Raw genomic sequence first — 24,900 nt, 5'->3', positions numbered from 1 at the left:
GCTGTGAGAGCAAGACTAAGGGTGACTCTACCCTGTAGAATTAATCCAGTTTGATTTTTTAACTGCTATAGCTCACTGCTATGGGATCATGGGAGTTGTAGTTTTACAAGGTCTTTAGCTTCCTTCGCTAAAGAGTGCTGGTGCCTAATCAAACTACAAAACCCAGGATTCCGTAGCATTAAATTATGGCAGTTAAAGTGATGGCAATGTCAAACTGCATTCCTTCTACAGTGTAGATACAACCTAGGACATAGGAGGCCAGGATTGGAATCCTGCTCAGCCATGGAAACCTAGTAGGTGACACTGGGCACACCATACTCTCTCAGCCTCAGAGGAAGAGAAAGGAAATCCAACTCTGAACAAATCTTACCAAGAAAACTCTGTGCTTTAGGGTTTCTATAAGTCAGAAATGCATGCAAGAACAAGATGACCACCAAAAAATGGAGGTGGGTGAAAGGTATTTACATTTTGAGATCTTTCTACAAATATGGCCAATTTGATCTAATTTCCCAGGGCCATTTGAGGGCACATTCACTTCAAAGAACCATTGTAGAGAACACAGAAATAACCCAAAAGCATTAAACAACTTTATGTCATTTCAGTGTTCAATTATCTGTGTTAAAGAGAAGGAAATCCAGAGGTGTCTAGAAAAAATATTCTGTTTTGTTTGTATCCTAATTATTTCCCAAAATAGAGCCCACTATGACTTACAACAATGGGTGAATCGACACTGTGACTTACAACAAGGGGTGGATCTACACTACTCAGCTGGAGACACATCTCTCCAGCACCAACTGTCGCTCTGGGCCAAATTGAAGAGAGAGGTGGCCAGGGGACAGTTCCACCTTGTCTCCTGTGCTATTCTAATACTATAATATAATGTAATGTAATATAATATATTGTATATACATATAATATTTATAATATTATAATGTAATGTAATATAATATTATTATTAATAATAATATAATTATATATTTATTTTACACGTAATATTACTAATAATATTACAATATAGTGGTATGGTGCAATATAGCAATGTTTAATGCTGATATTGTGCTATGCTATTAATATAATATATTGTATGTAATATATACCTTGTAAGCTGCTCTGAGTCCCCTTTGGGGTGACAAGGGCGGCATATAAATGCCGTAAATAAATAAACAAACATATGCACTTTAACTGTAATGCACTTTGAATGCAAAGGCTCAATGCTATCAAATAATGGAGCTGTAGTTTGGTGGGGCACAAATACTCTTTGGCAGAGTAGACTAAAGACCTTGTAAAAGTACCAATTTCATGATTCCAAAGCATTGAATCATAGTAGTTAAAATCTGATGATACATTTTTTAAAACATAATTAAATAAGCAATTGTATTTAGTTCATTTTTATCATTCATTTTTAAAAGTAAAATAATTTGAAAAATTAGATTATCTATGCTATTTAATAAAAAATCTGTCTTTTCTTTCCCCCCCCCCCCCCACTAAGAATACGGTTTAAAATTAGCAATGGAAGTTATTTTGATTAAGTAAAACATTTCAAATGTCATTGGCTGATGGCAATTGTAATCTGGCTGTTTACAAGTTTGCAAGTCTTCCTTGTCTTGCTATGACAACTGGTCTTCCCATCTGTTTGCTTCATCCTCTGCTATTCCTGTCATATGATGCCCCTTGCATAACTACCCCATTTGCCTACTTCACTTATTCAGAGAAAGCTGTTATGATGCCCTCGGGTCACCCAGAGGCAAGGGAATTCTTCTGAAGTAAAACACGCCACCCACCCTATGCTCATTAACCACATTTTGTCTATGGAGCTTCTCTAGGTATTATTTAAGAGCAAAACTGGACAAATATGGTTCTTTAGATGTTGCTGGACTGGAAATCCTAGCATTCTTCACACCTGATTGTGTTAGCTAAGGCTGCTGGGAGTTGTAATCCAACAACATCTGAAGGGATGCACAATTTCTACCCATGGTTTACAGCACAGCAACAGGTTGTTTTGTGTTCCATGCAACCTTGTTCTAACGGTACATCTACATTGTATATTTAATGCACGCTGACACCACTTTAGCTAACAAAGCTTAATGCTATAGAACAAATGTGGGTTTTTTGGGGTTTTTTTTTTACCAGGGACCACTCTCCAACATTAGTACCAAAAGGGTTACAAATCAGTTTTTGGTCAACTTTAGATTCAGTTTGGTTATTTGGGGTGCTGATTCAAAAAAGTGCATTGAATAGACCACATCAGCTCTAGTTTCTGATACAGAGCATATGCCATCAAGTATCACCATCTGCTCACCCACAGAAAATTATATTTAATAAGCCTTGGTAATATAAGAGGGTTTTGCGAGACCAGTTGCTCTTGTTGCAACTGTGTAGTAATGGTGAGGCTGCGGACCACATGTGATCTCATTGCAACTGTATAGTAATGGTGAGGCTGCGGATCACAGACCACAGGTTGGGAACCACTGCTATAGAATCATGAGAGCTGTAGTTTTACAAGGTCTTTAGCCTTTGCTACCAGGAAGTGCTGGTGGTGTCAAACTGCATTAATTCTACAGCAGTGTAGATGAACCCGTTGGTGCAATCTAATTCCCCCCCCCCCCCGAGAGGTATGCAGCCTATCTCCGGCTATTTATTCACTATTTAATTTTTATATGTTAAAGGGCTGCCTTGTAATAAGATTTCTCCAGCACAGTTCACACACCCACACACCCACAAACCAATTTTAGAATTCAATTTAAAAACAGCAATTAAAGTGTATTAGAGCAATAAATTAAAAATACAGATCATAAGGATTAAGAAAAATACACAGATCAAAACCCACCTGGCGATGAAAAGACAGTAAAGTAAATGTCAAGCAAACTTTCTTGAAAAAAGGGGTTGGCAAACAACCATTGGAAAAGCTTCCAACTCCAATATACCATTCTCTGTGTGGATACACATGGAGATGGTTATCCAAAGAAGACCTTTGGATCCAGGTACCTATAGAGAGGTAGTACACTTTGCTTCTGAGCTATGAAGGCCTTAAAAGTTAAAACAAGGTCTTTCAATTGGGTTCAGATTGGGAACCAGGAGAAATGAAAGTATTCATCAGACGCATTCATGTTGAATAATCTCAGTCTGCTATCCTATAGTGATATTTTGTTTTAGAGAGCATACTGAATTTAATTCTTCCATTTAATCTGAAATACAGATTTGAAGTTTTGCTTTGCGTTGTGCAGGAATGCTCTCAGGAACAGATGTACAGAAGGGTTGGTGCAATATTTATGTTGGCTTTAATGTTAGCTCAGTGATTCACCCAGTCTCTCTTATGAAAAGAATCACCTGGAGGGGAATGCTATATATAAAATGTGCTGACAACCATACAAGAAATATACTTAGGTGGTGGTCAAAGTACTAGAGTCAATATTAATAGCATCACACACACCCACATATATCTTGTCTTAAGATACCTATCTTTGACCCTATGCAAGATAACTTGTGCAAGTAGATAGATGATTTGCTCTTTCCAGGAGTTGCAACCCACTACTCATTTGGTGTTCAGTCTATTTTTGTTATTACTATACTTTCAAGTCTCCGACTTATGGAGACCTCAGGGTGTATGGTTTTCTATGAATGTTTCAGTGCCCTACTCTGGTCATAAATCTGATTGAAATGGGTACAGGTAAATAAGTACGAAATACAGAAGCATAAAAATAACTAGGTTTACTCCACATATAGTAAGAAAATGAATCCTCCAGACTGCACAGTCCATCGGCTCCCTATGACCTGATGAAAACAGAAAAATGTTCAAGTCAGAGCTTGCCTTGAAAGATATGGAGTCTCTATGTCAAAGGGCATATAATATTTTTTTCTCCATACAGGATACTGAAATAATTAAAGTGCTGTGATTCCACCAACTGTCATGATTGACAACATCCTATGGAATCCTAGGATTTATAGGTTAAGGAGAAGTACTTAGTACTTTCATCTGGAGAGTAATAGTATTTCACTAAAGGACATGCAGCCATGACATTTAAAATGGAATTATTGCACTATGATTGTGCAAAGTGAAAGAGCTTTCAGAGAGTGTGACATTCTCTTCAAATATCTTCAAGCTCCACATTTCAACATTATTCTGATTACTCCCTTGAAAGCCTAGCAATTCTCTTTGTATCTTCTCAAAAGTGATGCCTCAGAATGATTTAAGAATTGATCACCTCTCTAACTTGGTTCTTTCAAAAGTAATAAATCTGGTTGCAAATAATCACACCTGGAAATATGGACATAGGAATGTATACATGCTGACATATTTTGATCCATATAATATGCATTATTAGCAAGTCAATCTTAGCACAACCTTACTAAAGAATTCATTTGTTCTTAGCATAAAGTCTTGACTGGAGAATGGTACTTCACCATGCTCTAACACATTTCAAGGACAGCATTGCCAAAACAGTAGGATTTGAAACATATAATTTTGAATCTCAAAACTTTTCCATTATTGTCAAGGATTTCATAAGTGGACTAGTTGTTTCAAAAAAAATGTGCACACCCTCTTGCATTGGTCTGACTGAGTGTTAGGACTGCTAACTTCTGATTTAATTAGAATACGTAACAGATTTGGAGGACACATTAGATGTTGCAAGAATAAGGGAAATCAGAGTTTCCTAATGGAAGATGCTTCCTTAGCAGAATAATTGGATACTGGCATACGTCTCACCTTCAAATATCAATTTCACTCTGAGGTCCTGCCATATCTGAACTCTCCTGTTCTCACATTAACTTATCCTGTGCTTATGGAATACTCTGGGTTGTCATACAGGTAACAGAGACGGCACAGATAGTACTTTGAACTAGAGCTTTCCAAACTGTGTCACAACACATGAATGTGTTAGCTACAGTGTGTAAGTGTGTCATATGATTGTAATGTGAAACCTCTAAATCTGTGTGACATAAGCAATAAATCTTATTTTAAAAGAAAAATGAGATATGTTATGTCCCTATGCATTTCATTATTACAATTTATGTATGTTTCTGTATCTCTTATAAAGGGATGGTTTAACCTCTGGTTTGTTTGTATAATTGAATTACTGTGTCATGAAATGATGAATGCTTAAAAAGGTGTGTCCCCAAGATGAAATGTTTGGAAAGCTCTGCTTTGAACATTTAACACATGTGTCAAACTCAAGAACCGTGGGCTAAATTTGGGCCCACCATGTCGTTTTATGTGGCCATCCAGATGCTGTACTACAATTCCTGTATTCCTCATCATGACTAGAGCTGATGGAAGTTGTGATACAATAACATCAGGAATGCTCAAATGTGTTCAGTTGAGACAAGATAATAGGGTCTGAATTTAGATACAAGGCTTGTGGATATGATGTTTGACTTTAAAATGTCCATTAACCTTTTCCAAACCTCAGAGACATAAGTGCTAATCAAAGAGCTGGGAGTTGTCATTCAGTAACTTCTGGGGACCCAAACGGGGGGAGAACTAAAGAGCGCCAGAAAATATGTAGAAAAATTATAGTTGGCCTTTTGTATCTATGGATACTCTATCCATGGATTTAATGGCCCTTTGAAGGCAACCATAAGGCTGTTGCGGCCCTTGATGAGAATGAGTTTGACATCCCTGAGTTAGGAAATACACTGCAAAGCACTGGTTTTATGGCTGTTTTTATGTAATAGGAATAAAAAAAAACAACAAAGAAATTGAAAAAGCTGGCATGAAGAAGAAATAATTTTTGTGCGTAAAATACCAAAATCTTAATGCATACAATAGAATTCAAAATGTGGCACACTAATCACTATGAAAAATATTGCAATTCTAGCAATTTTTTGAATTAGTTCAAACAAATCTTGAAGGTTAGCTATTTCTAAGAATTTCTTAGAAACTGGAGCAAAAGAATAGCAACAACTAAAATGGGATATGATGATTGCCCCAATCCACTTTCTCTTTAGTCATATTTTGGATTGCCAAGAAGACTGAATTTTTTTTCTACTTTCCAATCAAACTGTAGAAGTTGAAGAACTAAGGGATCCCTTTGTTCAAAATCCAGAGTCATATTTTCTTTTGTAATGGTAAAAGCAAAATGTGCTTGCATTAAAGGAAATTATGGGCAGATCAGAACCCTTTAATAGTGTTGTATGCAATGCTATGCGTGTTAATGAATCTTACAATGGATAATACAGCCTTAAAGAAGTGAGAAGGGTTATTAATAACCCACTGCTATAAACTGGCTTAACATTTTTCTTCCTTCACCTAAAAATTAAAGAAACATAAGTTGTTCAACGTGTGTGATTTTTTAAAAGGTGTGTTTGCATGCATCTGAGAGATTGTACACACACTCACTAAGTTCTTGGCACAATGTTGCTAGCTGTACAACAGCATTCTCTATAAATACTTTTGCTGGCATGGCATAGCCTCATTAACATACCTTTTCATAATCCTTGCATACCTTTAAAAAAAAAGATCTCTACAATCTGCATGCTTAAATTCTTGGCATGATGTAACCACCTCTGTAACAGGGCTAAAGTCAAGTTTTCCTACCCAACAGTCTTGAAGTGGATGGAGACATTAATTTGCTTTCTGATGAGATTTAAGGCAACTCAGAAAATCCCTTACTAATCTTCTGTCTTTCAAAACAGAAGAGTGGTTTCTTTTTTAAAATACCAGCGATAAAAACAGAGGGCATTAGGAGTCAGAGCTGGAGGCCCACTTCCCTCCCTGTATACTTCTGAGAAGGCTCTCCACAGAAAATAGAAGCATACAGCTTTGCCAACATCCAAGTTTCATTTCAGCTTGATCCCCTCTAACATTTCACAGATGAAAACCAGGTGCTTGTGGCTGAACAAGAATATAGTCAAGATGGCAAAAAGTTACTCACAAGGAAGAACATACAAGCTAAGAGTGGGTGTTATAACATAGTTTGCTTATGCCCGAGCTTACTGGAAAGGGCAAGATTCACCTCTTCTTTCCTCTCCCTCCACTGAGTTAACTGAGTGCAAGTTACTATGGCACTTTAAACTCAGTTTGAAATTGAAGCAACTTGTGAACACAAAAGAAGGATGGGAGGAGAAAAAAGAAACTGGGACAATTTAAAAACAGCTGAAAAGTGGGATTACAGAGAGTTAATCAGTTATGTCCCTATCAAATTGGGGCACTTAGAGTTATGCTCCTGCGGTCTTAGAATAAATGTTTAATTTATTAAAGTAATTAGATTCCACATAGTCTTCAAGGTGTTTTAAAGTAAGAAAGCAAGAGAATGCAGTGTAGTTACACAAGATAACCTCAGAATTAATTTCCAATGCTAATCCCAAAAATCTTTTCCATATTGAAGATACTACTTTGTTTGCAACACAAGAAGTGGCTTGCTAGGTGAAACCAACGGGCAGCAAATGCAGCATTCTCTTTTGAAATCCCAGAGACAAAAACTAAAAACTTTAGCAATCTACAACCTGCTCCTGGTCTAGGTCTAACTTTTTAAAAGATGCAATCCCTTTTCTATCCAAGAAAATTTATGTATACATTTTATATACCTATATATAAAGGTGGATAAAAGTCAAACATTTATTGCTAAAAAGCCAGAACCTGGTGATTTTCCTTTTGTTGAAGTACAGCTGAAGCATTTTCTGCAGAGTCCACTGTAAACACTGCTTGTTGTTGCTAATAAATTTGTGTAAATGGGTGGTTCAGAAACCTTTTACTGTTGCTATTTTTGTGGTCCCAATATTGTGCTAAGGGGACCCGATTTGCATTAGGACCCATAGTCTCAAGCATAGTAGTTATTTAAGAAATTTTGGTCTTATGATACAGGATCCCCCACTCCCAGTATCTGTGGGACAAGTACCCATGGTTTCATGTATCCACTTTTCTCACACATGGTTTCTCTGGCCATTTCTTAGGTATCCCAGACTCAAAAGTGCTTTATTTAATAGGATTCAGTGATATCTGCAGCTTTCATATCAATGCAAAGTACGGGAATGTATTCCCTGTCAATATGGGAGTCATACTATACTTAGAAAGACAGAAACTTCAACAATCTGAAACTATTTGTAGGACACAGCCCCTCTATGATTCACTGTTTTCTGGACATTTTCAGAGTCATGCAAGGGTGTCTGGCAAATTCACAAAAAGTAAATAAATAAATAAATAAATAAATCTTTATTTATATTCCGCTCCATCTCCTTGAGGGGACTCCGAGCGGATCACAACATCACTACAGTAAATAGATAAATGAACATTTTATCTTTATACACACCAAGCAGATCACTTAACTAGAAACACCCAATTCATTAAGCAGTTCTGACATAGCCCGGAAGGCCCTTCAAAAGTTGCCCACAGTACATGTTTCAAAACCAAATTTCTACAAAACCACTTGAACGAAAAGGGCATTAATGTTTAGACTTTCTAAACTGATCGTGCCCATGAACCTAGGAAGCTATATTTTGGCTGAGAATGTAGGTCAGGAAAGTCCCCAGTTCAAATAATCTTGCCTAAGCCATGAATGTACTAGAAGGCCTCAGGTGAATTGCAATCACTTTTGGCCCCCATCTTACAATCATCTTGTAGATTACAAATATTAGTAGGATAATTATTTGAATAAACAATGACATGAAATAAACTCTAGGACATAAAGGGGGGAGGGGTAATTATCACATATTGGATTTACATGGCTAACTTACTCCACCTAATTCAAGGTTTTTGTTATGGTTATTCTCATGTACCTTCAAGTCAATTCTAACAAATCACTGGATTTTCTTACCAAGATTTATTCCAGAGGACTCTGATCTGCTGAACATCACCCAGTGGGTTTCCATGGCTGGGGATTTGCACCTCTATGTTCTGGCAAGAGCATGATCTTCAACACTTCTCTGGCTGGTAGTCACCATTTTTTCCTTTCTTTTCATTTCCTTTCCCAAGGTAGGACAGCAATAATTGCACCTCCTCTAATTAGCCCCAGGAATATTTCCTAATCTTACTCCAGTAATGTGGCCACTAACTTCATTGCTAGGATTATTCTGCTTCATATCCCTATATAATAAATGGGCAAAACTTTACAGTTTATAAATCAGAAATTAGAGACCACTAGAGAACAAGCTAAATCCGAATTTCTGTCTATAAAGTTATATAGTTGGTGTGACAAATTATTTAGAATACTGAATGGAGTTTCAGAGAGCTAAATTCTAATAATACACTAATAATAATACACTTTATTTATATTCTGCTTTATCTCTCCAGAGGGATTCCTAGCGGATTACAGTACCCATATAAGGCAAACATTCAATGCCTTTTACATGAACAACAACAACTCATCGCTGAGCCTGGAAGCCCAGGTCTCAGCGGTGGCCGGGAGAGCTTTTGCACAATTAAAACTTGTGCGCCAGCTGCGCCCGTACCTTGGGAAGTCGGATTTGGCCACGGTGGTCCACGCTCTTGTTACATCCCGATTAGATTACTGCAACGCATTCTACGTGGGGTTGCCTTTGAAGACTGCTCGGAAACTCCAACTAGTCCAGCGAGACGCAGCCAGATTGCTCACCGGGGCGTCATACAGGGAGCATACCACCCCCCTGTTGTGTCAGCTCCACTGGCTGCCGAACCAGTTCCGAGCACAATTCAAGGTGCTGGTTTTGACCTATAAAACCCTGTACGGTTCCGGCCCAGTGTATATGTCCGAACGGATCTCCCTCTACGTCCCACCCCGGAGCCTAAGATCTTCTGGGGAGGTCCTGCTCTCGACCCCGCCTCTATCACAGGTGAGATTGGCGGGGACAGGGAGCAGGGCCTTCTCGGTGGTGGCCCCCCGCCTGTGGAATTCTCTCCCTGGGGAAATCAGATCTGCAACTTCGCTCCTTTCTTTCAGGAAAAAACTAAAAACATGGATCTGGGACCAGGCATTTGGACAAGTGCGCAAATAAAGAAGAACTCCATTGATGGCTAGGAAATGACTAACGGATTGGACATGTGGAACTCTGGAAACGAAACGCTGATTATAAGAATGACTTTTATATGATGTTTTTATATGATGTTTATACAATGTCCTAGGTACCAGTTGTTGATGTTTTATTGTGATAATAGTTTTTAATTACATTTTTGTATATTGTTCTTTTATATTTTTGTATACTATGTATTATTATGTATAGGCATCGAATTCTGCCTTTTTTGTAAGCCGCCCTGAGTCCCCCTCCGGGGGTTGAGAAGGGCGGGGTAAAAGTACCAGTAATAAATAAATAAATAAAAATACAATACACAGATAAGATAATGGCCTTCTCCTATTTCATTTCCAGCATCTGGCAGCTCAACTCCTGTCATGGGGAGGTGTTCTTGTTCCATTTTCTATACCAAAGATAATGTCTGCTGTCCGTAGACATCTACGGTCTTTTTGTTGGCATGACTGCATGTTTACAAGGGCACCCTATTACCTTCCTGCAGAGGCTTGCAGAAAATACAAGCTTCCCTTAAACTACTGAAATCATTGTGTAATCTTGGACCACGTTTCCTAACATGATGGTAGTGGCGTCACTAGGGTTGGTATCACCCAGTTTGGTAATTCATATCACTTCCATGGACCTCGTTCTATAACAGACTGTTCACAATCCCCATAAATTATTACTCATAAATTTGACAAAATCAGCAACTATAAAAAACTATTTAAAAAACAGCATCATAAAAAACAGCAGTGTTTCCTCTAATCAAGAAATACTTTCCTTCATATGCACAAAATGTGCTTCTATGTTCTCAGTTTTTGCTGTCATTTTCTCTTCCATTGCTTTCATTTGTTCCATCAGTGTCCTGATTGCTGCCTCTTGTTTTTCCTAGTAAGAATGCCTCTGGGTACATGGGTATTTTTAGCTTTAGTACTTTTTCAATAGTTTTATGGCTCTCAATCCAAGTTTTTTTTCCTTCTTGCAGGACCACCACATATGAAAAAATGATTCCGTTATTTGGTTGCATTTCCAACAAGTGTTTTTCAATTGTGGCTGCATTTTGGCTATTTTAACAGGTGTCATATAGTATTAACATTTTACTCTCCAAAAGTGTTCCCACTCATCTAAGCTGATCGAACAGCCAATATTTTTTGCCCATTTCAACATACATTCCTTGACATATTTGTCCTCAGTGTGTAATTTGAGCAGGAGATTGTAGAACTTTGATAGTTGTTTATTTCTTAATTGCAGATAAAAAAGAGAAAGCACACAAATTCTCGTTTTATTTTATGTAATTTAGTTTTTTTCCTGTGAGAACCAAGAGTGGACTTCTAAAAATTTTGATCTGTTGTTTATGATTTCTTGATAAACGATCTACTGCAAAGAAAGTGGTTAATTTTATTTGATGTTAAAAAATGACAGAGCACAGATTTTGTGTTGTTTTTGTAGCATGGCTTTGGCACACATACAGCAACAAAGCATTTTTATATCATTTTAAATGCAGACATGTGCATTAGTAATGATTTGTTTTTTAACAGTGTCATTTCTCTATCACTTAAAGAGAAGTAATCCTATGTATTTTAATGAATGCTGTTAGGAAAGTTATTATTTATTGGGGGGGGGGGGATACTGCAGTTGCACAGCTTATGCCACTTTGAATAAGCTGTGTTTTTCTATTATGAAAACACTTTAAAAGCAAACTTTAAAAGGAGCAATTAAAAAGAGCACTTATTACTGCATTGTGTCTGTGATACATATACCTGCACAATACTGTAGAGGAAATTATTCCTACCTTTTTAATTTTAAAAATGAATGTTTCTTCTAATGTATACACATATGTAATTAATGTTTTGTATGCCATATTTAGATCTCTGTTGTCTGAAAATAAAATATTCTTGATTAAAAACAAACAAAAAACAGTACTGTGTGTTTGGAGTCCATTCTGAAGAAACTATGTGATTCAAAGGGTTATTGTAATTGAATAATCACGACAGCTCTGATTTGAGCACATGCACATTAGATGGTTAAGATAAAATAAATTAACACAGAGTTTTAGTCATGTATTGATACAGTACATGAAAACTGGGCTTATGAAAAATGTTTTTGTGGTTGTAACTGAATAAGGGATAGTTTTCTTTCAGAAACATTTATGCAGAAGCACTGCACAAAAATAATATAGATAGTAATTTTGGGGTCACCACATTTAATGATGCAACTCAGTGTGCTTTGCAGCCACCTAGTGAAAGCACTGGCTGAATCTCCTCGCAAGATTCTTATTATGAAGATAAAATATGGAGGAGGAGAGCTAACAGGAGGAAAGGCAGGACACAAATGTAACCAACCAACTAACAATATGGTACTGTTATTGATTGCACAGGCTGAAATTCAAGAGTTCTATCCTATAGGAATTGCCTCTGTTAGTGGAATGGTGAAAGGAAATTTCCAAATACCCCCTTTCATATCTGTTTCCAGGAGGTAAGAAATGAAGTAGGGCTGTCCAACCACGGAAAAATTTGTTTCTAAACTCGATTCGTTTTTAGGGGTTTTTTGCATTTCGTTATTTAAAAGAATTCCGAAATTTTTCTTTAAAAAAGTTCGATATTTACGAAATTTCGTAAATCACAAAACAATACAAAACAATTACGAAACAATTACGAATCGATTCGTTAATGGCGGACGCGACCGCGCAATATGCTAAAAAACCTCCAAATGGGACAGAGGGAACTTCTGAAGCTTCCCTCTCCCTCTGTTGTTGACTGTTGGTGTGATATTTTCACTGATTAAACAAACGACAACTATAAAACTTGCCCCAGACATGCGGAAATAATAACGAAACGATTTCAAAACGATAACGAAACAAATACAAAACAAATTCGAAACAATTACGAAACGAATTTAAAAATTCGTTTCGTTTTTTAGATGCTCCTGAATGGTTCGTTATCGCTTCGTTAACAAACAAAATAACGATTTTTTAACGAATTACGAAATTACGAAACGAAACCGCCCAGCCCTAAAATGAAGATTTTGAAGGAGCCCAGTGAGCTGGAAAGATGTCCCACATACCTGCAGACATCTATTGAACAATTTAGGTCTTTATATACCATAATTTACATTAATGTGTGCCAGATGTTGGTCCAGACATCAGAGAACGAGCATGGTATAGTGGCTTGAGTGTTGGACCGGGAAATCAGAATTCGAATCTTTGTTTGGTCTGGAAAGCCAACAGGTGACCTTGGACAAGTCACATTGTTTCAGCCTCAGAGGAATGCTATAGCAAACTCCTTCTAAATAAATCCTGCTGAGCAAACTTTGCAAAATAATTACTTTAGAGTTGCTGAAAACTAGAAACGACCTGACAACACCAAGTATTTAGCTGAAAGCAACTTCCATTGAATGCAATATGTTTTATTTCTCAATCGATATACAGGGTTAGTCAAAATGAATAGGCCAAAAAAGACATTGCCTATTGGCTTATTGGCCTATTCATTTTGACTAACCCTGTATATTTAGGATTGTATCAATGACAAAAAAAAAGGCAGTGCAATTTCAGATTAATAATGTCTGCCTGGGAGGGATCAAAGCCACTTGGTGGCTTGTCACTTAAAACCTGTTCTAACAAGAAAATCATGGCTTAGTTTCATCTCTTCCTTGGTGAGAGATCTGCCACTGTCAAAATCAGATGGATGGCGGAAGAAAAGATATACTGTTTCAGATCAGAACTGACAACCAGGCCCCACTGATTCAAGAGAGTTCACGGATTAACTCCAGGATTTTACGGTATGGAGTTAAAACATTACATTAAGCTAAAGCACCTAATTATAGCTTCTGCACAAAGACTTTATGGTAACTCATTTCCCATCCTAAACAAATGAACTGTAAATCTTTTAAATCTCATGTACAGAGCCTGGTCAGTTATATACCTGTGTACTATATACCTATATATGAGGTTCACATGATGAGGTAACATTTCCTCTCTTTAAAAATTTCCAAATATCATCCTTTCATAGAAAGAAAGAAAGAAAGAAAGAAAGAAAGAAAGGGTATAGCAGACATACAGATAACAGAATACAAACTCATGGTTCAATCCCTGATATCTCCACTTTAGCTCAAAGGCTGAGAAAACCTGGGCAGTGCTACCAGACAAAGTAGATAACAAATAGGGCCAAATAATATTGATCTAATGAACGGTAAACCCCATTTTTAATGAGGAAACAAGAACCTATAGGGAGTAAGTACCTAATTAAAGAAAAAGTACACTAGAGACTAAAAGGAACAGAAGAGTTAGGGATAAATGACTAGCTTTGCTACGACCAATTATATGATATATTTTTAAAAGATAATAAAGTAGGATTTGTTAATAGAAAATCAGAACTGGATAATATTTTAGGGAGGAGAAATAAGGGATTAATTTCCAGATTATATAGAACATATTAGAAGACAATCAAATAAAAACAGTAGTAATTTCGTGGGCAAAAGATTTTGGGAAAAATATTGAGTTAGATAATTGGGAAGATTTATAGGAAAGGGGATTTAAATTCTCAATAGCATGATGTATTAGAAATAATATATATATATATATATATATAAAATATTTTATAGAAGCTATGTAATGCCTGACATTCAGTTGCATGCTGCAATCCACCAGGAAGTAGCAGCCAATAATGAAATGCAGTGACAACTCCGGCCCATCCCATTAGAATATCAGCCAGCACACCAAAATAGTTTTCTAAGATCTACAGAGATACTCACAGGAACACCTCAGCAAGTGAGAGTCCAAAAGTGGCAGACTAAAACCTGGAATCTCTATCCATGGCTGATACCGAATGAGAAACTCCCTCCTGGGCACACAGAAGACTGGGCAACTTGGAAGGTGTAGTCTGGCACCACAAGATGCAGAGCCAACCTTAAGAAATTGGGCCACAAAGTGGAGCCCACAACATTCGAGAGTGGAAAAGAGCAAACCACAGACCACCTATTACAATTCAACCTGAGCCCTGCCACATGCACAATGGAGGATTTTTTTTATAGCAACACCAGAGGCACTCCATGTGGCTAGCTATTGGTTAAAGGATGTTTAGTATAAGGCCAAGTTTTAAAACCTTGTGTTCTTAAATACATTACAACTTGATTCACTTCTGATATGATAATTAAACATCTGAGATAATAGCTAAAATAAACAAATCTCAACAGGGCGATTGTTGGAGATGTAAAGTACAGAAAAGTATCTTCTTTCATGCCTAGTGGACCTGTAAGTTGGTACACATTTTTTGGGAAAAATGATTAAGGAAATAAATAATATGATCACTAAAAAATTAAGAAAAATCTAGAGATATGCCTCTTGGTGTTATTTGGTGAAAAAATCAGCAAAGAAGATGTAGAAATCTGTCAATACAGTTTTGTTGCAGCAAAAATATTAATAGCAAAATCTTGAAAAGGAGAAAAAGAGCTATTGCTATAAGCTCTTTCTGTGGAGAAAAAAAACATTAGAGTATATCCAAATGGCCAAGTTATCCTATGCTATATGGGGAGCAAGCAATTAAGTTTTTGTCAAAAAATGGAGGCTTGCATTTGAATATCTAAAAAAGAAGACAAAATATATTTTAAAATAGTCACAAGGAGAATTTATTCATGTAGGATAAGAGTAGGGTTTTTGAGAAACTAGTTTCACATTGGGTGGTGCCGGAAGTCAGGGGTGTTGGTTCATGGGTGGGAAGAGGGGTGGGGGAGGGGTTCAAGGATATGGCATATTTGTATTATGTGTGATTGATTATTTGAATTGTTTCTCTTTCTTATATTCTGTATGTCATTAATTCACTTAATAAAAATGTATCATAAATAAAAGCTTCAGATGAATGCAATAACAAACCATTTCTGAACAAATCTTGCCAAGAAAACTCCATTATAGGTTCACCAAGGGGTCATCATGAACTAGAAATAACTTGAAGGCACTCAACAACAACAACAACAACAACAACAACAACAGGACAACTGTCTGATGCATATTAAACAATGCCAGTTATAATCTCTACATACAAGCCATGATATTTACAGTTAAGGGAAATGGGGCAAAGATGGGGTGCTCTTAAATTTGTTTAGATCATGGATCTCCTTGAAAATCTGATGAAAACTATGGACATCCTCATTTTGTGTACAAAGATGATTCTTGTTGTTGTGTGTTTCAAGTTCCTTCAGCGCAAACCTATTAGTATGGGCCAATGAAAGGAGTTCAATCAATGGTTGACTGCATATATTATCTGCATAAAAATACAATTATGTATTTTATGCATATAGTGAGGACACTGAAAATATAATAAGACCCTCCAATAATAATAATAATAATAATAATAATAATAACAACAACAACAACCACAACCACCACCACAACCACCCCCACTCCCCCGGTAGTGTTTTTTGTTTTCTTTTGTTTATTTCTCTAAGTCCTCCAGTACTATTCTATGGTGTGCTTACCGCTAAAGTATAGTCAAAATATAGTGTTTGCTATTACCTACAAATTCAAGTATACGCAGTGGGCCTTGAAATATACCCACAGATATGGGAGTCATATTATATATATGCTGAAGGCAATTGCAGGCTGGTAGGCAGCAAGGTCAGTGCTGGGCAGGGTGCAGGCGACATATCTACAGCCTCCCAAGCCACAGAATAAAAAAAAAAAAAAGAGCAAAAGTGGAGAGACCAGGTCAAAAATTTGTCTCCCAGAGTCAAAATCCAACACTGAGACCACATGTCATGTTTGACTTATGCAAGACCAGAAATGACCATTGGTGTATAGTTCAATCTTGTCTCCTACTCTGTTTAACACCTGCAAAGGGCATCTGTGAATATTTCTACAACATTTGGGTTTTTTTATCACCACTGATATTTAGCTGATAGGTAGATCTGTTTCTTTTCTGGTGTAGGAGGTCTATGTAAAGAGATCACTTACTGGTGGTTAATGAACACAGAAGTGACTCCTTTGGTGTCACTTCCTTGGGTTTTCTAGAAGAAGCGCTTTGGCTCACCTCCATAAAATCTAGGTTCCCTAGAAGGTGGAGGAGCAGAGGCTTATAAATTAGACATTATGGAAGAAAAAAAGATGAAGGGGTGTTATTGCCTCTCTTTTTTTCTGATTTCTTATGGCAGTTTGGAGCCAACACTTTGATGTGAAGGTGGTGTTTCAGAACATTGGGTAAAGAAATGGAAAACAATCTTATTCTAGAGCAGGGCATTGAATATTATGAACAGGGGTAGCCTTTTGAACCACTTGGTGGTGATGGACTTATAATCTATGGAAGTTCTCTTTCTCAGGGATTGATTTCAGAAGATGTTCTGGGTTCTTGTAGGTTTTTTCGGGCTATATGGCCATGTTCTAAGGCATTCTCTCCTGATGTTTTGCCTGCATTTATGGCAAGCATCCTCAGAGGTAGTGAGGCCTGTTGGAACTAGGAAAGTGGGCTTATATATCTGTGGAATGACCAGGGTGAAACAAAGAACTCTTGTCTGTTGGAGCTAGGTGTGAATGTTTCAACTGGCCACCTTGAATAGCATTTGATGGCCTGGCAGTGCCTGGGGCAAGATAATGTTCTGTTTTGATTCCTTGGTCGGTGATGTGTGATTTAATAATCAATGATTTTCCTCAAGCAGTGCTTGGCATTACAGGTAGTTTGATTATAACTAAATAATAGTGGTGGCTGTTATTACTACTACTATCATCATCATCATCATCTTGATAACCCACTTTATCTCCTCCGAAGGGGGCTCAAAGCAGCTTAACATAAAAGCATCTGCATAAGAATTTAAAATATACAAATATGTTAACATTAAAACACGATGAAATATGAACAGTATTTAAAACTCCCTAGTTAAAAACCATTAAAACAAATTCAAAGTTAAAAACCACAGCACCCCCTGAATTAATCATTAAAACCTTCATCTTTAAAAGCCTGCCTGAATAAAAAGGGTTTATCTTGCTGCCGGAAGGACAGAAAGGAGAGGGCAATTCTGACTTTCCTGGGCAGGGAGTGTCAGAGTCAAGGGACAGCCAATGACAAGGAAGGCATGCTCCCTCATTCCTACCAACGGTGCTTGAGATGGAGGTGGGACCAAGAGAAGCGCCTCTCCTGAAGATCTCGGGGCTCGGGCAGGTTTGGACAAGGAGATGGGGTTGGCCTAATAGCTTAGACCAGAAGCGTCTAGGGCAGTGGTTCTCAAACTGTGGGTCCCCAGGTGTTTTGGCCTACAACTCCCAGAAATCCCAGCCAGTTTACCAGCTGTTATGATTCCTGGGAGTCGAAGGCCAAAACATCTGGGGACCCACAGGCTGAGAATCACTGGTCTGGGGCTTTAAAGGTCATAACCGGCACTTTGAATTGTGTCTGGAAACAGACTGGCAGCCAGTGGAGTTGCTGCAACAAAGGAGTTGTCTGTTCCCTGTGGCCAGCCACAGTTAGCAACCTCACTGCAGCTCTTTGGACCAGCTGAAGTTTCTGAGCACTCTTCAGAGGCAGCCCCATGTAGAGCGCATTGCACTAAACCAGATGGGACATAACTAAGGCATGTACCACTGTGGGCTGGAACGGGCACAGTTGGTGCACAAGTTTTAATTCTGCAAAGGCCCTCCTGGCCACCACAGGTATCTGGGATTTCAGGTTCAATTCTGAGTCCAAAAGGACTCCCAAATTCTGAACTTGTGCTTTCAGGGGCTGAATCCCTATTCCCTGGTCTGCCTTCCAACTGAGGAAGAGTACCTCTGTCTTGTCTGGATTAAGTTTCCATTGGTTTGCCTTCATCTAGTCCATTACTGATGACAGGCACTGGTTTAGGGTCATTGGCATTGGGTGGGTGTCATCTACATCTAGGTGGCATCATACTGGTTGTGTTTCCCACATTTTTAGTTTTGCGATACTGACCCAAGCTGACCAACAAGTTTTAAATTCCTGTTTAGCTTGCATAGCAGAAGAGTTATATTAGAGTCTTTATTTTGACAGCACTATACTGAATTATAACTTTACTGTTGTATATAAATACACAATTACTAAACCTCTATTAGATTGCATTAATACATAAAAATATATTAAAACCAAGACTAATGGTGACATACCAAGACTAATGATGACAAATCTAAATATGGGAGGAAACAAGCGCACATCCCAAATACAAAAAGATGCAGCCTTAATCATGTGGAGGTTCTAGCTGGAGCAAGACTGTGGCTGAGTATGGGTGTTATAGAGTATGGCTGTCATCCAAATATGAACAGTGAGTATATTTTAGTATGAGCCCATGGATGAAGACCATTCCAAATATTTGTTCCTCAGATTCTTCAATTTGAAAACTGGGTCTTTTATTTACTTCACCATGCCTAATTAAATATATAACATTCTTTCATAAAAGAATTAGCTGAAGTATCTAATTCAGTACTGCTTACTGAATGTGCATGGACAAAACAGTTCTTTTCCCTCACTGGGAATACATTTAATCCAGTAGTAGACATCAACTGATGGAACTGCTTCCATCAAAATAACTGGGTTGAAATCACCCCATACCAGCTCCCCAAACACCACAAAAACCTCTTCTAGAATGCCAAGAAATGCTTCAGAGCCAGTTTTCAGAGGCAGTATCTGTTACTGAAGGAAGACTCGGCACAAAAGGTATGGTGCCTATGGCCTAAGGCAGTTAAGATATTAAACAAACAAATAACTTTGTCCTAATACTGTACTTCTAGCATCTTTTCAAAAGAAAATCAGCTCAGCCGGTATGTCATTCAAAAATTACATTGTTGTTGTTCTTGCAATTGTTCTTGTTATCCCACCTTTTTGTCAACGAGGTTTACAAGAGTTAAAAAATACAGCTTTAAAATTCATATCAAGCCATTAAACTAGTAACAGAATAAAAATCAATTAAAAGTATGACCATTACAAACAAAAAATACATTAAAAGTACATAACATTTTGAAAAGTTCCTTTCATCCTACACAAGCAATTGCCTGCTGAAACAAAAAAAAAAGGTTTTGTGTGGCTAAGAAAGAATAGAAAGATATGCATTTGTCTAACTTTTAAAGAAAGTGAGTTCCACAATCTGGGAGAAGCCAATGAGGTGGCCCTCTTCCAATTTTCCACTAGATGTATTTAGGAGAGTTGGGGGAACAGATAGAGAGGCTTCCACAGAAGAACTCAAAACACAGGCAGCATGTATAAATTTAAAGACTTTAGTAAAAAAAAAAAATCAACCCACGGGTGGACATATCCATGGGTCTTAACTCTTATCAAGAAAGGAACCATGCCCTTCTCTGACTAGAATGGTAAAATACAACTTAGTCAATTTCAGGAGATCCTAACAGAATCCCACACACTCTACTCTCTCTGCTGTAGCACTGCTTCTGGTCTTTTTAAATACCTGGTCAGAAAACTTGTGGTCAGGAGTTGGTGGCCTGCTGGAGCAGCCTTGATGCTTTCCCCTCTCTGTGGAATGACCCTCAATTTACCCACGAGTCATACCAAATAAATAATGTCCTCAAAACCTGCCCTTCACTTATAAATGAGGTTGAGTTATACATACATGAGTATATATAGTATATAATTTTCTTCAGATAGATTGGACCAAGTCAACCTACTACCTTTTTGGGCCTTGGACTAGCAATGTTTCGCTTTCCAGATTCTGCCTGGTGTTTCTAGGACCAAAAATTCCCCATCCCTGTTCCATGTGGCTTGGGCTGATCTGGTTTTGTAAATTTTGGCTATGCCCCACATCTTTTTTTCTGGATCACAATGCGCTTCTCTTGTATTGTTTATATACACTCCTACTCAGTCAATTTATAAGACTCAGACATGTAGACATGTAGGCCAACTTCTTCTCATTCACCTATGTCCCAGACTTGTTCGGGTGCCTGACATATCCAACAGCATCACAATATTAATTGTTACAAACAATATACTACACATGCTACATTTTTGCAAACAATGACTGAATTTTTATCTCGGATGTATCAAATTGCTGGAAAGTGGCTAGCGCTATTACATTACATCATACAAGTTAACTTAATCTGCCTGAAGATTGCTCCAGAGTCAATTAAGAGGGGACTAAATGGTTCATATATCTCATAGGCGTCACAGCAAAGGTATAATGTGGATTGTAAATTAAAGTGTTGTTATTTTTTTTTAAAAAAATGTGTATGGCTTTAGAACAATGGCACTACCTGCTGTAACTGGTCTAATTCAATTCCACTGAAGTGAAGAAGTCTGTATTTCTGTCTGTTACAGATACAGTTTTTCCTCCTATAATTAGGAAGCTGCACCAGCAAGGAACACAAAAGCTACAAAAAGAAATGAAGTCATTTGAGCAAAAAAGGATTACTAATGGCTAGAAGCAAAAGACCCGTACTCCAGATTAATGCTTTCTGAAACAACCCTTTGTGTAGGTCTTTTCTTCATTTTTGAAGAAACCTATTCACATATATATGTGAATGTGCACAACTAAATGTATAGATGCATCACATATTTATCTGTTTCTATAAATGTTGACTCTGAAAGTACAATTATGTTGATGAAATGCTTCTTTTTAAGGTATCTGAAATACAGGAACACTTTTTTAAAAGGTGAACGTATTCATACCCAGTGTTTCTAGGAGGTGGGGGGGGGGAATCTAAATATTTTAATAAAAGTTCTACAATTTTAAATCTTGGTCCAAGTGTGCAAACTGTTTCTGTAAAAAAGGACAGTGGGTGCAAAACTGGGTGATGTATTTATGGTATAATTTAAAATGTAAGTTATTTGATAACCCACATGAAACTTGCGATATACTTAACCCTCTCCCCTGCCCCACGCACAACTTCCTAGTAGGTTTAAGCATACATGGTGGAAACTTCACATACCTTAAGGACTTCCATTGGTACCTGAGTAGCAGGAGGATGGCTTGCTGGGAGGCTGACGTTGATGGCTGGTGTCTGACTCACTGCCACTCTCTGTTGCATGAACTGGGCGGCTTGCTGTTTCTGTTGCTGCTCTCGGCGCTCTTGCTCCTGCATCTGCTCACGCATGAGCTGCTGTCGTAGCAAAATCCGTGATGTCATACTGGAGGAGCTTAGTGGAGGCTTCGAAGCTCCAGGGTGCTCAGAACTGCTGCAGGGGAACACCAGAAAACACAGATAGCTCCGTCACTCACCAATTAACATTTCTTCAACTTTAAAGGGTTATACTGAAAGGGGGGGGGGGAATGGATTTGCTGAGCAACAAGAAGAAAATCCTTCACCAACTTTCAAATTTAATGGAAGTGGCAGGGACCGAGACTTGAAGACATAGGCCTATCACTGCCCTTTTGCTTTAATACCCATTAACACAAGGAGGCTAATTATTATTGCTACTTCACTACTTTGTAGAAGAGGACAGAAGTGTGTTTGATTTTTTAAGATTTTATTTTGTTTTATTATTGATTTGGTTTTTACAAACAGGACATCTTTTGCTACTTCTTAAGAACATCTGCTTATAGTGGTATGTTCAGACATTCAAATTAACCTCATCACTCTACTAACTGAGTTTATAATAAGTTTAGTTGAGTTCAGCGGGACTTGCTCCACAGAAACATGGCACGGAAATACATCCTAACATACTCTCGTAAACCCCCTGTTTTCATTCAGTTCATGTACTACTTTGAGGAACATGCAGGATGTGACATTGATCTGTAGCCCAATATAAAGTTATTTTTTGTTTTTAAAATTGATAGGCTGATGAAAACATTTCAGGAAAGAAAAACAAGCGAGCCGACTCCCTTCAGTTGAAGCAACCTCTAAGGAGGTTACTTTTAAAACTTGCTAAAGGTTTAACTTTAAAAATTAATGTCTTGGACACTCTGGTGCGTAAACAGTTTAGTGGTTATATTTTCAATCATACCAATTTTCTGGGGCATATATGGCCATCATTATAAGCAGGGAGAATTTGTGCATTATTTTTTCCTACTTTATATGAAATTCAATTCTGCCATATTATTTATTTATTTAAAGCATTTATATTCCACCCTTCTCACCTTGAAGGGAACTCAGAGTGAGCACAACATAAAATACGGCAAACATTCAATGCTGGAATAAAAATAAACTATAAATATACACAAACATTAAAATCTGTTGTATCCACTTTAACATCAAATTGTTAAAAACCATCTCAAACCAAATTATAAGTATTTGTGAATGTAAAACAAATTTCTAATAAAGTTTAAGTGCCCCTACGTAATTATTAAAACACCTGTTTAAACTAGACTCTCCTTTTAAACAGTAATCATGTCTACAGACACCAATAACTTTCTCAGTAAGAATTGGCAATGTCGTATCATATAGATCCTAACAAGTATTGAAAATGCAGGCGATATTTTTGGACAAGGCTCACTACACTCCAAGTGCCATTACTTCTTGGATGGTTCAAAGTCCAAAAAGGATACAGAGAATTTTTTGTAGTAAATTCTAGAATTGCTGTACATTACACGTATCTAAAACCAATGGATTTCAATACTCTCATCAAAAACTGGCAGTCTGAAATAGAAGATACAAATCAAATGAGATCGAATCTAGCTTTTTTGGACCACACGCTTTTTTGGGCTTTTTTCTTTTTCCCTTTGCAAAAGGATAGGGGGTAGGGATAGAGAATGATGACCGTCTTGCTATTTCAGCCCTGTCAAGTTGAAACATTCCCAGGGAGACTGATCCTTTTGATAAAATAAGAGAAAAACCTTTGTGGTGAAACTAATGCAGCTGTGGAATAATCGCACTAATTAGCTGCTCAAGAGAAGTCACTGACTGTGATAGTCATGGAGAAGAAGGAACACTTTCAATTAACAGCAAAACATTCTCACGTCCCGTAAGGCATCCCTAGGACTATGGAGCACTTGAAGTGGGAAAGTTCCTATCATAGTAAAAGGGCTTATTGATTTTTATCAAAGGAACAATATTTGTTACACAAATCCGACAATAAATGTCATCTTTTTTGTGGATCTGGCAAAGGAGGGAGGAAGATAGGAGAAAAAGAAATGAACAGTTTACCAAAATGCTTAGGGAAGAGCAACATTTAGCTTTCTTGCTCTGTGTGTTTATATATGTGCCTTCAAGACACCTGCCAATTTATAAATAGGTTTTTCTTAGGAAAAAGGATTCTCAGAAGTGGTTTTGTGAATTCTTTCAAATTCTTCTTGAAACAACTTTATATGTTTCATTAGTGGCTTCCCTAAACACTCACAGAAGTACATCCCTTATACATTCAGAAAAACTGCACAAATCTTTATCTTCGAAATGGGGGATTGCAAGTACAGGACATACTGAAATAAATTTGCAAAGTTGTGCAAAAAGTAAAAACAGTTTTAAAAAATTAATACGACTTTTAAAAATAACAGAGGCATTTTCAAACAGCTATTTTAAAATATGAAAGAAGTATGTATGTTATCACCCATTTGACAATGTAAAAATTAAACACAGAGTAGTAGGAGGAATCAAGTTATCTCCAAAGGACAACGTCAAAACTACATTTCTGATGCAATATTTTCATTTTAAAATGAAGAGGTGTCAAATCAGTTTCTTTAACAATTTAGATTTGTTTTCCTTTTAAGGCATTCTGGAAATCACCAAATAGAATCAGAAGAGGAACCATGGCTAAAAAGCTGTACTTATTGAAGTCTCAATCAAATGCAAAATAAAATCCTCCTCCTCCTCCTCCTGTTCTTCTTGTTGTTGTTCTTCCTATTCCTCATCTCCTTCTATTATGCCCTGTCTTTCTCCCAAAATTGAGACTAACATTATTTTGTTTATTTTGTACAGTACTGAATTTATTTCTTTATATGTTATTAAATAACTACAGATAAAATCATGTGAAAACTTTTTGTTAGAAAGTAATTAATAAAAATAAACACATTGACAGCAGCAAGGATCAGTGATTTTGAGTATTTGACTATGTCTTTGGAGACCAGGGTTCAAATTTTCACTCACTCATGGAATTCAGCATTGATAACCTTATCTCG

General features: G+C 37.3%; 1 protein-coding gene across 6 annotated transcripts in view; it reads right to left on the bottom strand.

Moving 5' to 3' along the window:
• Positions 1 to 24,900, bottom strand: part of MITF (melanocyte inducing transcription factor) — a 184,769-nt gene that overhangs the window by 54,611 nt on the left and 105,258 nt on the right. For all 6 annotated transcript variants that reach the window (XM_060766380.2, XM_060766375.2, XM_060766373.2 and 3 more), the window contains exon 2: positions 21,779 to 22,025. In XM_060766380.2, coding sequence (XP_060622363.1) covers positions 21,779 to 22,025 — 247 coding nt within the window. The remainder of the gene's footprint in view (positions 1 to 21,778; positions 22,026 to 24,900) is intronic.

Source organism: Anolis sagrei, chromosome 2, assembly GCF_037176765.1.
Source record: "Anolis sagrei isolate rAnoSag1 chromosome 2, rAnoSag1.mat, whole genome shotgun sequence".
NCBI classification, from domain to species: domain Eukaryota; kingdom Metazoa; phylum Chordata; class Lepidosauria; order Squamata; family Dactyloidae; genus Anolis; species Anolis sagrei.
The sequence above is the reverse complement of the archived record's forward strand: the minus strand, read 5'-3'. Positions and strand labels throughout refer to the sequence as shown.